Source organism: Dendrobates tinctorius, unplaced genomic scaffold, assembly GCF_039654945.1.
Source record: "Dendrobates tinctorius isolate UK_male_01 unplaced genomic scaffold, ASM3965494v1 ptg000029l, whole genome shotgun sequence".
NCBI lineage: Eukaryota > Metazoa > Chordata > Amphibia > Anura > Dendrobatidae > Dendrobates > Dendrobates tinctorius.
The window spans coordinates 23,382,813-23,397,286 of record NW_027361697.1 but is presented as its reverse complement, the minus strand read 5'-3'; the positions used below and the strand labels follow the sequence as shown (position 1 = coordinate 23,397,286).

Here is a 14,474-nt window from a genome sequence, read left to right as displayed (position 1 = left end):
TACGCCTGCGTTTGAAAAAGCATGCGTTTTAAGCGTTAACATGGCTAGAAACTGATTAAAATGCATGTGCCTAAAAAACGCAAACGCATGCAAAACGCATGATGCATTTTTTGCATGCGTTTCTATTGCACACGAAGCGCTGCGCTAAAAAACGCTAATGTGAAAGTAGCTTTACGTGTGTCATTTTGGTGCAGTTTTTGAAGCCATAGGAAGGAGTGGATTGTGAAAAAAAGAACTTTAAAAAATATATATTCTGCTCCTCCTTTTACTTTCCACTCCTAAACTTACTGACTTAATTTATTTTTTTTTATCAAAAACTAACTTATGCGAAGCACCATCACCTGTTTCTAGTATCACCCTGTATTAGACGCTTTGGAGATCAGCTCTAGGAGCACACATTTCTGGTCGGCTTTCGCAGACGTTTATCACTAGTATACAAATGGTGTAGCAATGGTACAAAAGACAACAGGTAGTAAGGTTAAAGTATCATAGAATTTATTTTTTTTATCACATTTACCACAAAAACAGGTGCAATAAAATGGTATGTATATTAAAGGGGATGTCCAGGTTTATCATGAAAGTCTGCAGCCACTCTATGTGACTGTAGACTTATGAATCCCCTTCGGAATCGGAATGTGACCAGGAGTATGCATATCACATACCTGTGGTGACATGACCACTTGGCCTCACCACCAGCACTGGATAATCCTCACAGCATGTACTGTGTGACTGCAGACTTTCATGACAAGTCTGGGCAACCCTTAACCCCTTGAAAACATGCCATATTAAAATATGTAAACATAAAGGCCTCGATTCATCCAAGTGTTTTTATAACCCTTTTAAATGCCTCTAAATATTTGCTCAACGCAAAGTTGCGCAAATTTTTTGAAACTTTTTAAGATTTCATTCTAGTTTTGGGAAGCAATGACAAAATGAGCAGAGCTGGGGATGGGGCGTGGCTATGCCCGCAAGTCCAATTAATAAAAAAATCCTTACACCAGAAATGTTACTCCACTCCCAGACTGGAGTAACATTTCTGACAAGGAGCATGTCATTGATAAGATATGCCTTGGTTATTACGTGTTGTGCACCTTTCAATGAATTTGGAGCACCTTATTCCTGCACGTCCCACATTAAGATTAGCATAGAAAACGTCAGTCTTAATGAATCAGGGCCTATGTCTTGGATTTTGTATGGCTCTCCGAAATATTGTTGTGTATGCTGGAAACAACATAAGAAACGCAAGAAATAGGAATGGAACAAATGGACAAAGTCAAAGGGTTCAAAGATCAACATGTGATTTACTACGGAATGGGGAATCAGTGTGGTTTAGTGTCAGCCCAACTATGTGGTGCACCTGACCTCTTATTCCACAATAAACACCTATTGGTTTTACCTATCCTCTTTCCCTACTTTACCGTTAGGATTAACCTTGTTTTTAATCCTTTCCTTTTTATCTCACTCATGGAAACTGAATTTAGTTCTGAAGCAAGTCACAGCTGGTGACCTTCCATACTGAGGTGAACTATACAATTTTTCAAGGTGAGTACCACACCTACCCGCCTTGCTAAGTAAATCAGGTATTCAACAACATTATCCTTTGGAGCACTCTCTCGTTTTATTTTAGCCCTTGTAATGCAATAATAAAAGCATATAATAGCATAGATGTACATAATGTGTAATGCACATTTACTTCTTACTACTTCTCAACGCATTGCAGACTTCATTTTACAAGCAGGTACCTGTAGGCTTAAAATTGATTTCTTCATCCATTCTGATTAATCCAACTGATGATAAATCATTAAGATTTTTCAAACAAAGCTCTGTTTTAAAACGGGTTGAATGATTAGTATTCTGGTCCAAAATCATAATTATTCAATTTATTTTGTGACTAGTAAACAGGATAAATTAAGATTTTAAAAAACCTTTGAAATTATATACCAGTATATATATTGCTGTTCATATTTAAAAAGCACCCAGTTCACCAATTGGGCTCTTACACAGAGCTGTATTCTCAGTGTACACAATCTCACAATCAGAACCACATGGACCTTTAATACTGTGCCCATACACATGGACACATGCCCTCTCTCTTAAGCCCCCGTCACACACAGCGATATCGCTGCCGAGTCACAAGTTTTGTGACGCAACAGCGATCTCACCAGCGAGATCGCTGTGTGTGACACTTACCAGTGACCGGCCCCCCTGCCTGGTATCGCTGATCGTCCTAGAATGGCCAGGACATTTTTTTGATCGCTGGTCTCCTGCTGGCCAGCACACATCACTGTGTGTGGCAGGCAGGAGACCAGCGATCAGCGAGCTGGTGCTGGTAACTAAGGTAAACATCGGGTTTCTAAGCGGCGCGCAGCGCTTAGAAACCAGATGTGTACCTTGGTTACCAGCTCCCTGCACCAGCACGCTGTAACTAAGGTACACAGTGGATAACTAAGCGACGTGCGTCGCTTGTTACCCGCGTGTCGCTGGTGCTGATCGCTGGTGAAGCTGCCTGTTTGGCAGCTCACCAGCGATCATGTAGCGACACACCAGCGATCCTGACAAGGTAATATCGTCAGGCTCGGTCTGGCCTGGCGGGGTACCGGGTAAATGCCCGGTGGGCCCCGAGGGTCGCTGGAGCCCTTTAAAAGTGCTGCCCCTTTAGATGCGTGGGCCCTTCAAAAGCGCGTCCCATGATTTGCAGGGACGCGCGTGCACATACCATAGCGCCAGGGCCGACACGCCCCCCATGCATGGAGCCACCGCATCGCTAGGCTGTGTTCTTCTCTTCTAGCACAGGACCTGTGATGAGGGCACAGGAGGGGAGGAGTCAGTGGTCACATGATCAGAAGCCTCGGGTCTCTGCAGGTCTCTGCTGTGCAGATTGTCATGGTGCTGGATGAGGATCCGGGAAGTTTATGTGAGTGTGGGGTCAGGGGGGGGTTTACAGGGGGGAGGGGAGAATGGAGCAGAGCTGTGTGTGTACGGAGCAGAGCCGTACGTGTACGTGGTGTACGGAGCGGAGCCGTGTGTGTACGAGGTGTACAGAGCGGAGTCGTGTTTGTACGAGGTGTACGGAGCGGAGCCGCGTGTGTATGAGGTGTATGGAGAAGAGCTGTGTGTGTACCAGGTGTACGGAGCGGAGCCGTGTGTGTATGAGGTGTACAGAGCGGAGTCGCGTGTGTATGAGGTGTACGGAGTGGAGCCGTGTGTGTACCAGGTGTACGGAGCGGAGCCGTGTGTGTACGAGGTGTACGGAGCGGAGCCGCGTGTATATGAGGTGTACGGAGCGGAGCTGTGTGTGTACGAGGTGTAGGGAGCGGAGCCACATGTGTATGCGGTGGACAGAGAGGAGCCGTGTGTGTACGGAGCGAAGCCACGTGTGTACGAGGTGTATGGAGCGGAGCCGCGTGTGTAGGAGGTGTACGGAGCGGATCCGCGTGTGTACAAGGTGTACGGAGAGAAGATGTGTGTGTACGAGGTGTACGGAGAGGAACCGCGTGTGTATGAGGTGTACGGAGACAAGCCATGTGTGTAAGAAGTGTATGGAGCCGCATGTGTATGAGGTGGACAAAGAGGAGCTGCATGTGTACGGAGCGGAGCTGCGTGTGTTCAACATGTACGGAGCAGAGCCGCACATGTGTGTACAAGGTGCACGGAGCGGAGCCGCATGTGTATGAGGTGTGTGGAGCCGCGTGTGTAAGAGGTGTACGGAGCCGCATCTGTATGAGCTGGACAGAGAGGAGCCACGTGTGTATGGAGCGGAGCCACGTGTGTACGAGGTGTATGTAGCTTAGCTGCGCATGTACGGAGCGAAGTTGCATGTGTACGAGGTGTATGGAGCGGAACCGCGTGTGTACAAGGTGTACGGAGCGGAGATTTGCGTGTATTTTGGCATGGAGGGGCCTCATTTGAAAGTTTGCACCGGGGCCCATAACTTTGTAGTTACACCACTGCATGTGGGGCGGTGCTGTATACTATGGCGCTGTGCTGTATACCATGTGGGGCTGTGCTGTATACCAATGGGGGGTTGTGCTGTATACCCTGTGGTGCTGTGCTGTATACCATGTGGGGCTGCGCTATATACCATGTGGGGCTGTGCTGTACACCATGGGCCTGTGCTGTATATCATGTGGGGCTGTGCTGTATATCATGGTGCTGTATACTATGTGGGGCTGTGCTATATAACATGTGGGGCTGTGCTGTATACCATGGCCCTGTGCTGTATACCATGTAAGGCTGTGCTGTAGGCCTTGGCGCTGTGCTATATACCATGTGGGGCTGTGTTATATACCATGTGGGGCTGTGTTATATACTACGTGGGCTGTGTTATATACTTTGGGGCTGTGCTATATACTATGTGGCTGTGTTATATACCATGGGGGGGTACATGATACATTATTACATTATATTCTACAGTCTGTATGTCTTATAGGGGGCCTAATAGTAGGCCGACAGTCTGTATGTCTTATAGGGGGCCTATTAGTAGGCCGACTGTCTGTATGTCTTATAGGGGGCCTAATAGAAGGCCAACAGTATGTATGTCCTATAGGGGGCCTAATAGGAGGCCGACAGTCTGTATGTCTTATAGGAGGCCTAATAGGAGGACGACAGTCTGCATGTCTCATAGGAGACTTAATAGGAGGCCGACAGTCTGTATGTCTTATAGGAGGCCGAAAGCCTGTATTGTATGTCATATACGAGGCCAATATACCGTACATACCGCAATATCAGCATCCAGGCTGAGAGTGGGGTATGTACGATATATAGGAGGCTGAGAGTGGGGTCTGTACGATATATAGGAGGCTGAGAGTGCGATCTGTACGATATATAGGAGGCTGAGAGTGCGGTCTGTAAGGTATATAGGAGGCTGAGAGTGCGGTCTGTATGATATATAGGAGGCTGAGAGTGTGGTCTGTACGACATATAGGAGGCTGAGTGAGGTCTGTACGATATATAGGAGGCTGAGAGTGCGGTCGGTACGATATATAGGTGGCTGAGAGTGCGGTCTACGATATATAGGAGGCTGAGAGTGCGGTCTACGATATATAGGAGGCTGAGAGTGCGGTCTGTACGATATATAGGAGGCTAAGAGTGCAGTCTGTACGATATATAGGAGGCTGAGAGTGCAGTCTGTATGTGATATCGGAGGCTGAGAGTGTGGTCTGTACGATATATAGGAGGGTGAGAGTGTGGTCTGTACGATATATAGGAGGCTGAGAGTGCGGTCTGTACAATATATAGGAGGGTGAGAGTGTGGTCTGTACGATATATAGGAGGCTGAGAGTGCGGTCTGTACAATATATAGGAGGCTGAGAGTGCGGTCTGTATGATATATAGGAGGCTAAGAGTGTGGTCTGTACGACATATAGGAGGCTGACAGTGTGGTCTGTACGATATATAGGAGGCTGAGAGTGCGGTCGGTACGATATATAGGAGGCTGAGAGTGCGGTCTACACTATATAGGAGGCTGAGAGTGCGGTCTGTACGATATATAGGAGGCTAAGAGTGCGGTCTGTACGATATATAGGAGGCTAAGAGTGCGGTCTGTATGTGATATAGGAGGCTGAGAGTGTGGTCTGTACGATATATAGGAGGGTGAGAGTGTGGTCTGTATGATATATACATAGGAGGCTGAGAATGCGGTCTGTACAATATATAGGAGGGTGAGAGTGTGGTCTGTACGACATATAGGAGGCTGAGAGTGTGGTCTGTACGACATATAGGAGGCTTAGAGGGCGGTCTGCAAGGTATATAGGAGGCTGAGAGTGCGGTCTGTATGATATATAGGAGGCTGAGAGTGTGGTCTGTACGACATATAGGAGGCTGAGTGAGGTCTGTACGATATATAGGAGGCTGAGAGTGCGGTCGGTACGATATATAGGAGGCTGAGAGTGCGGTCTACGATATATAGGAGGCTGAGAGTGCGGTCTACGATATATAGGAGGCTGAGAGAGTGCGGTCTGTACGATATATAGGAGGCTGAGAGTGCGGTCTGTATGTGATATAGGAGGATGAGAGTGTGGTCTGTACGATATATAGGAGGGTGAGATTGTGGTCTGTACGATATATAGGAGGCTGAGAGTGCGGTCTGTACAATATGTAGGAGGGTGAGAGTGTGGTCTGTACGATATATAGGAGGCTGAGAGTGCGGTCTGTACAATATATAGGAGGCTGAGAGTGCGGTCTGTATGATATATAGGAGGCTGAGAGTGTGGTCTGTACGATATATAGGAGGCTGAGAGTGCGGTCGGTACGATATATAGGAGGCTGAGAGTGCGGTCTACGATATATAGGAGGCTGAGAGTGCGGTCTACGATATATAGGAGGCTGAGAGAGTGCGGTCTGTACAATATATAGGAGGCTGAGAGTGCGGTCTGTATGATATATAGGAGGCTGAGAGTGAGGTCTGTACGATATATAGGAGGCTGAGAGTGCGGTCGGTACGATATATAGGAGGCTGAGAGTGCGGTCTACGATATATAGGAGGCTGAGAGTGCGGTCTACGATATATAGGAGGCTGAGAGAGTGCGGTCTGTACGATATATAGGAGGCTGAGAGTGCGGTCTGTATGTGATATAGGAGGATGAGAGTGTGGTCTGTACGATATATAGGAGGGTGAGAGTGTGGTCTGTACGATATATAGGAGGCTGAGAGTGCGGTCTGTACAATATCCAATATATAGGAGGGTGAGAGTGTGGTCTGTACGATATATAGGAGGCTGAGAGTGCGGTCTGTACAATATATAGGAGGCTGAGAGTGCGGTCTGTATGATATATAGGAGGCTGAGAGTGTGGTCTGTACGATATATAGGAGGCTGAGAGCGTTCTCTTTTGCACACTGTACAGCTTGCTAAAAAGGCACACGTTTTAGTGGGAAAGGCCACAAATTGAACACGTAATAAAACCGTTTATGGTAGCCATAGGTGGGCCCCTAGAGTCAGTTCCCCTGGTGGGCCCTAGGCACCCTAGTCCGACCCTGAATATCGTTGTCGGGATCGCTGGTGCGTCGCTATGTGTGACGGGGCCCTTTGAAGCATTGCACTCGGGAGACAATATCCAAATATTGGAGCCTGTACAGCAGCACATGAGGCCATGCTGCTTTTGTAAACTTCCATAAAAGCATTATCCCTGACTCTGTCATTTGCATGAACCTTTGTTTTGCCTAAATAAAAAAAGCACTGTTTAAGCTTTGGATAACACCAGTTGATACATAAATGACACATGCATACCTCACAAAAGATAAAAAGGGGATACATACTGCGTAACATACCATTTCAATCGTATTTTTCGCTTTGTAAGATGCACTTTTTTCCCCCAAAATTAGGGGGGAAAATAGGGGTGCATCTTACAATGCAAATATACTTTTTTTGTGCTGCCGCTGCGGGTGTCCGGTGCTTACCAGCGCCGTGCTCTGTCCCCCGGTGCGGCCGGGTGCTGCCGCCGCGCTCTGTCCCGTGCTGCGGGGGAGGGGTTCTGCCGTTCCATCCATGCTTGCAATGCCCTGTGCGGTGGATTTCTTCCAGGAAAATGGCCGCTGCGCAAGCGCAGATGGAGATCTCGGCACTGAAATCTCGGGAGATGAGATGGAACGTCAGAGCCCCACCCCCGCAGCACAGGACAGAGCGCGGCGGTGGCAGCATCCGGCCGCATCGGGGGACAGAGCGCGGCGGCAGCACCCGTCCGCACCAGGGGACAGAGTGCGGCGGCAGCACCCGGCCGCACCAGGTACAGATTGCGGTGGCAGAACCGGGGGACAGAGCGGGCGGCAGCACCAGGTACAGAGCACGGTGGCAGCACCAGGGGACAGAGCGGGCGGCAGAACCCGGCAGCACCAGGTACAGAGCGTGGTGGCAGCACCGGGGGTCAGAGCGGCAGCCCCAGGTACAGAGCACGGTAACGGCAACACTGGGGACATAGCATAGCGGCAGCATCGGACACCTGCACATCAAAACACCCCCTCATCCTAGCAGCAATGTTCCACTCCTGCCTCTTCCAGCAGCAACCCTAGGACCCCACTTCCCACCACCCCTCCCGGTAAGCAATATGACGCCTGGATTATAAGAAGCACCACCATTTTATAAAAAAAAAGTTTTTTCCTATTTTTCTCCTCAAAATTTGGGGTGCATCTTATAATCCGGAGCGTCTTATAAAGCGAAAAATACGGTATTTTATGCTAAGCTACTTTCATAACCTCACTCTGTCCTTAAGTTTTGCTCACACAGAAATACTTCTCCTCCACACAGTACAATGCCTCTATTGTCCCCCACACTGTATGATGATCCCAAAGTACCACCTCCCATTATGATGTCCCCGCAGCCCTCTCACAGTGTGATGCTCCTATAGTCATCCACACACACAAACACAATATGGACCTTTCACAGTCCACCCCACACTGTATGATGCCACCACTCAGTAGATGCCACCCAAACAGTAGGATACACCCACTACTCCAACAATAATCCCGTAGAAAAGCACCCCAAAAACACAGTCTGATGTCCCCCAAAGTCCCTCTAAATATTATAGTGCCCCACAGCCTTCAACATAGTATGATTCTCTCACACAGCACAATGACCCTAACACATAGTATGATCCTCCCACAGCTATCGACATACAGTATAATTCCCTCAACAGTTGGTAATATGTCACACAAACTCCCGCACGCAGTATGATGCCCCCTCAGCCCCTCCACACAGTATGATGCCCCCACATCCACCCAAAAAGCATGATCCCTCACAATCCCCAACCCAAAGTATGATACCCAAACAGCCACCCACATAGTTTGACTACCCCAAAATGACCCCATACACGGTAAGTTGCACCCACAGTGTCCCCATACACAGTAAGATGGCCCCATATCCTACCACATAGTATGATGCCACCCACAAAAGATATGATGCCTCCTACAGTCCCCTCATAGAGTATGATGCCTCCTTAGCTCATCAAACAGTATGATGTTCCAACAGCCACACACACACAGTGAGATAACTCCACAGCCCCACACATGGACTTCATGCTAAAAGTACATTCCCACACCCGCAAAACAGGTTGACCCTACCACAGTGTCCCTTCCTTGCCCTTCCCTACCCAATGTCCCCCTGTACCCAGATTGAGTGGTGGAGTAGCCAGATTGAACAGTGTTGTCCGCTTCACCATTGACTGCATTCATAGAATCATAGAATCGTAGAGTTGGAAAGGACCTCCTGGGCCATCTGGTCCAACCCCCTGCTCAAAGCAGGATTCGCTAAATCATCCCAGTCAGATGTCTGTCCAGCCTCTGTTTGAAGACTTCCATTGAAGTAGACCTCACCACTTCTCATGGCAGCCTGTTCCACTCATTGATCACTCTGTCAAAAAGTTTTTTCTAATATCTGATCTGTGTCTCCACCCATTCAGTTTCATCCCATTGCTTCTAATCTTTCCTTGTGAAAATGAGAATAAAGATGATCCTTCAACTGTATCTGTGTCCTAGAGATACACATGCAGTTGAGGCCGAGACATTCTTCCAACATCCAGTAACATTGGTACTGTGCCATTCAATCTGAACTGGTTGTAAGGTATGCATATGTACAACACATAATACTTAGCAAATGCAAACATCCACTTGTCCACCACTGAGAACTAATTGATGGATCTTTTTCAAGAATCTTGATCAACACTATGACAATATTTTTTGACAATGATCATAATCACACTTAGTAGTGTCTGTGCTAAGTATTGCAGCATTAATCAAACAGTCCATTCAAACAGTTAATTAGGGGGTGGCTGAGAGCTGGACCCTCACTGATCTTATATTGACGATGCATCTTAAGCCATCAATATTGTGATCCTGAAGAATCCCATTAAAGTGTACATACAAAAATATAGTTGTCTATTGCATGTATATAGATTACAGAATAATAGATATTAAAATATAAATAAAAATAACTGCTTGGATTACCCTGCAATTTAGCTTCGATTCCTACTTTATCTAATCCTTGTGGAAAACCTGCAAAAAATATAAGAGGTCCGTGTGATTAATTTTGCGTTCAAGCAATGAAATTAAAAGCAATAAAGCGCAATGATAAACCATCAATTAAAAACACAATATATTCATAACTGTAGAATCATAGAATCGTAGCGTTGGAAGGGACCTCCTGGGCCATGTGCTCCAACCCCCTGCTCAAAGCAGGATTCGCTAAATCATCCCAGACAGATGTCTGTCCAGCCTCTGTTTGAAGACTTCCATTGAAGGAGAACTCACCACCTCTCGTGGCAGCCTGTTCCACTCATTGATCACTCTAACTGTCAAAAAGTTTTTTCTAATATCTAATCTGTGTCTCCTCCCATTCAGTTTCATCCCATTGCTTCTAGTGTTTCCTTGTGCAAATGACAATAAAGATGATCCTTCTGCAATGTGACAGCCATTTAGATATTTGTAGACAGTTATTAAGTCTCCTCTCAGTCTTCTCTTTTGCAAGCTAAACATTCCCAAATCATAAAAGTTCAGTTATAGATTAGTGAAAATAAAGAAGCAATTTTTCATACTTTCTTCTATACACTCACTAAAATCTATTTACAGTCGTCTTAGTGCCGGGTTTAATTTCAAAGCTGAGACCCACTCTTCAAGTATCTTTTGACCCATTGACATTAACTTTGCTGAGTCACAGTATCTCTGTGCCAAAACTGTGATGATCCAATTATAGTGTTCAACGGCCCCTGTTGACCTTGGTGAGTTATGACCCGGAGTTTTGCTCCTAAAACAGTAGTTAAGTGTTCATACATGTTTATCTTTAGTGTAGATCTGTTCCCTTTTTTAGTGATCCCGTGGATTTGTAACCACCAATTTGTTATTGATTCTGTAAGTAAATGATGCTGTTTTATCTTCACTAGAGTTTCTCAAGTACTGACATGTTTTTTTATTCCTGGTAGAGACCGGGGCCGCTCCATTTAAGCAGTGGCCCCCATCTCTACCAGGAATTTAAAAAAAACATGGCAGAACTTGAAAACTCCATCAAGAGTCCCACAGATCAGACTTGTTGATCGTGAACATAGTGGAGCTGGAGAACAGCCTGTCTAGGAATGATCTCCTGCCTTTTCTTATAATATAACATGAAGCTGCCTGATGCACCTACCTGTACAGCTAATCTTCCACCTCCCCTTGCTTTACAGCTGCCTTTTGGCTTGCTATAGTGATGCAACCCAAAGGACAAATTAAGGGACAGTCATTTAGGCTCATCTTCATTCAGACGTCGTTTTCTTGCACACGGGAAAAAAATGGATCATTTTTCATCAGTGTGCTAGACTCATTTTGCAGTCCATCTGACAGATTTTAGTATCATTGTGACATCTGTTTTATTTGTATGCATAAAAAAACAAACAAACCTATCCTGCCCATTAAACAGACAACACTCACATAACACATAGATGACATCTGAGTGATATCTTTTTTTTTCCCCCACAGAACGCTTGCTTTGAATGGCTGATTTTGTTCCAGTAATTATATCAAAATCAGACATGTATCAGTATTTTTGCTTCTTGCAGACAATCGGACTGCAAACACACAACAAAACAATGGATATATAAAAGCACCCATAGAATAAATGGGGAACATATCAGTGAAAAGCACAGACAGATCATGTAAGTGAAACACAGATATCTGAATGAGGCCTAAAGCTTAAGATTTCTAAGCATTTGAATCAGCTCACTACTTTCACAACTAACCGATGCAACCAGGTTTTTTGGTTTCAGTTCATTTGTAAAACTGTTTATTTTTTTGCCATTTTGGATAAGACCCAGACTGTTTCCTGGCTGTGCTTTTTGATTACTGTCTGCCCATACCACCATCTGTCTAGCATGTTGCATACGGTATATTATGCCTTCTCTGACCTAAAATTTGTACGACTGTGCTTTTGCTGATTGACTCCGGTACCAAGCTTTACCTCCACTCATGTCTGTATACGATTACGGTACTTTGATGATGCTTATTACACTGATGCAGAGCTGTTTTTCCTTCTAACTATATTAACCAAAGTGTATTAAATGCAAGATTTTTAATATTCCTATATATCATTATTGCTGTTTGTCCTTTGTGCCCCAAAGGTGAAAGCATACCATAATGAGAGGGATTCTTCAGTGCTCTGATGTACAAGAAAGTTGATCTTATCCACTCCAAAGCAATGTTAACATCAGTTATAGTATGTAATGTAATTTCTGCATTCAGATGTTCAACAAGATGCCTGTGCAGGCTGTGGAAATAGGAAACATACATACCGTAATTTTACAGAACAGGACACATTATCTTATTAAAACTGACATTTCACAATTTACTAAATTATCTTACGGAAAAAAAATATTATTTTTAAATGATCTGTTAATAAATGGAGGCCGCAGTCACCGAGATTGAAGATCATGTTTTGTGTTCCCCTAAGCCAGACAGCTGGATCCAACAATGTTGACGTAATAGAAAAGAATAAAATAAAAAAACTTTACAAATAGCTCTGGTACAAGAAGGTCCATTAACCATTCCACATACTAATTAGAGTATATGGATGTCTATAGGTGGCCTCAGTACCTGGAGCAACCAATTTTGTCTCGTCAACTATTAATTGGGCATGAAAGTTGGAAATGTTCTCCAACTTTCAGAAAATATTGTAACTAGTGAAGATCTTCAGCATATCTGAATTTTATAATGGGGCAACAACTTCAATATATAAAATCATACACATAAAACTCTAAGGTAATGACAGTCATAGGACAAATCTTATGCAGATGATCAATCAACAGTTATCGGTACTAAATTTTCCAATAACATGCAGATTGTCATGGGGCAAGTGTGGGAAAACAGGGGACGAGGAACCTGGGCCCCTGAACTGCCCCTCAGGCTAAGGGGGTGCCCTGACTTTCCTTAACTTGGGGGTTCAAATGAAGGTAGTGAGGCCCAAGTCACCGACCTGTCCCTATCTCCTGTTTAGCCCTGAGCTAAACCCCCAACCCCCTCCCCAGTAGGTGAGACAGGGAAAAAAGTGAACTGCACCAACATAACAAAAGGAAAGATAAGACAGACACCTCGGGGTTAAATCAACTAAAAAACAAAACTTAAGCCCCCATTACACACTGCGATATCGCTAGCAATATCGCTGTAAAGTCACCGATTTTGTGACGTAGCAGCGATATTGCTAGCGATATCGCTACATGTGATACTTACCTCCGACTGGCTCCCCCGCTGGTTATCGCTGGTCGCGCGAGAAGGTCCTGGATCATTTCTCGTCGGGCGCTTCCTGCTGGGCTTCCTGTGGCGCCGACGAGCGACGCATGGACGCGGGCGGGAGGACGTCAGGATCACTGCGTCTGACAGGTAAGTAGCGACCCCCGACCCCAGCGATGTCGCAGGTGAGATCTGCCTGTGTGGCAGCTCACTAGCGACCACTTAGCGATGCACCAGCGATCCATATCGTTGTCGGGATCGCTGGTGCATCACTAAGTGTAACGGTACCCTTAGCTTTCTCTGCTGCAATGCAGGTTCCCACCTACCAGTACCAGCTCTAAAAGCAGTGAAGTGGCTAAAAGAAGATCTATCCATTATGGAAACGGCATCACGCTCTCTCCCGCACCTGAAATCCGCTGCTTCGGAGTAACTCTCGACTCTGCCCTGTCCTTCAAACCACACATCCAATCTCTTGCCACCTCCTGTCGTCTTCAACTCAAAAATATTTCTAGAATCCGTCCCTTCCTCAGTCCTCAATCTACTAAAACTCTTGTACATGCCCTCATCATCTCCCGCCTTGACTACTGCAACACTCTTCTATGGCCTCCCTGCTAACTCTCTTGCACCACTCCAGTCTGTCCTCAATTCTGCTGCCTGACTAATCCACCTCTCTCCTCTCCTGTCTCCCCCCTCTGCAAATCCCTCCATTGGCTCCCAATTCCCCAACGAATCCAGTTCAAACTACTAACACTAACCTACAAAGCCATCCACAACCTTTCCCCTCCCTATATCTCTGAACTAATCTCCCAATGTCTTCGCTCACGTAATCTTCAATCCTCTGAAGACCTCCTACTCTCCTCCACACTTATTCGTTCCTCACAGAACTGCCTCCAAGATTTTTCCCGAATATCCCCTATCCTCTGGAATGCCATGCCTCAACACGTCCGATTATCCACCACCCTCGGATCCTTCAAACGGAACCTGAAAACCCATCTTTTCAGGAAAGCCTACAGCCTGCAATAACCATTCTGCTTCTGCCGCCTCACCACCGCCTGAGCTACCGCCTCATCACCACCAGAGCTGCTGCACCCCCGACCTTCTGTCTCTTCCCCACTATGACGTAGAGTGTAAGTCCGCAAGGACAGGGTCCTTCTCCCCCCTGTACCAGTCTGTCATCGTAAATTTGTTTACTGTTAACGATATCTATAACTTTGTATGTAACCCCCCCTTCTCATGTACAGCACCATGGAATTAATGGCGCTATATACAGTTGTGGCCAAAAGTATTGACACCCC

General features: G+C 46.0%; 1 protein-coding gene across 1 annotated transcript in view; it reads right to left on the bottom strand.

The window, feature by feature from the left end:
- Positions 1-14,474, bottom strand: part of HFM1 (helicase for meiosis 1) — a 307,691-nt gene that overhangs the window by 153,816 nt on the left and 139,401 nt on the right. Inside the window, exons 17-19 of the mRNA XM_073571760.1 lie at positions 12,087-12,220; positions 9,934-9,981; positions 1,743-1,823 (exon numbers count right to left, since the gene is read on the bottom strand). Coding sequence (XP_073427861.1) covers positions 1,743-1,823; positions 9,934-9,981; positions 12,087-12,220 — 263 coding nt within the window. The remainder of the gene's footprint in view (positions 1-1,742; positions 1,824-9,933; positions 9,982-12,086; positions 12,221-14,474) is intronic.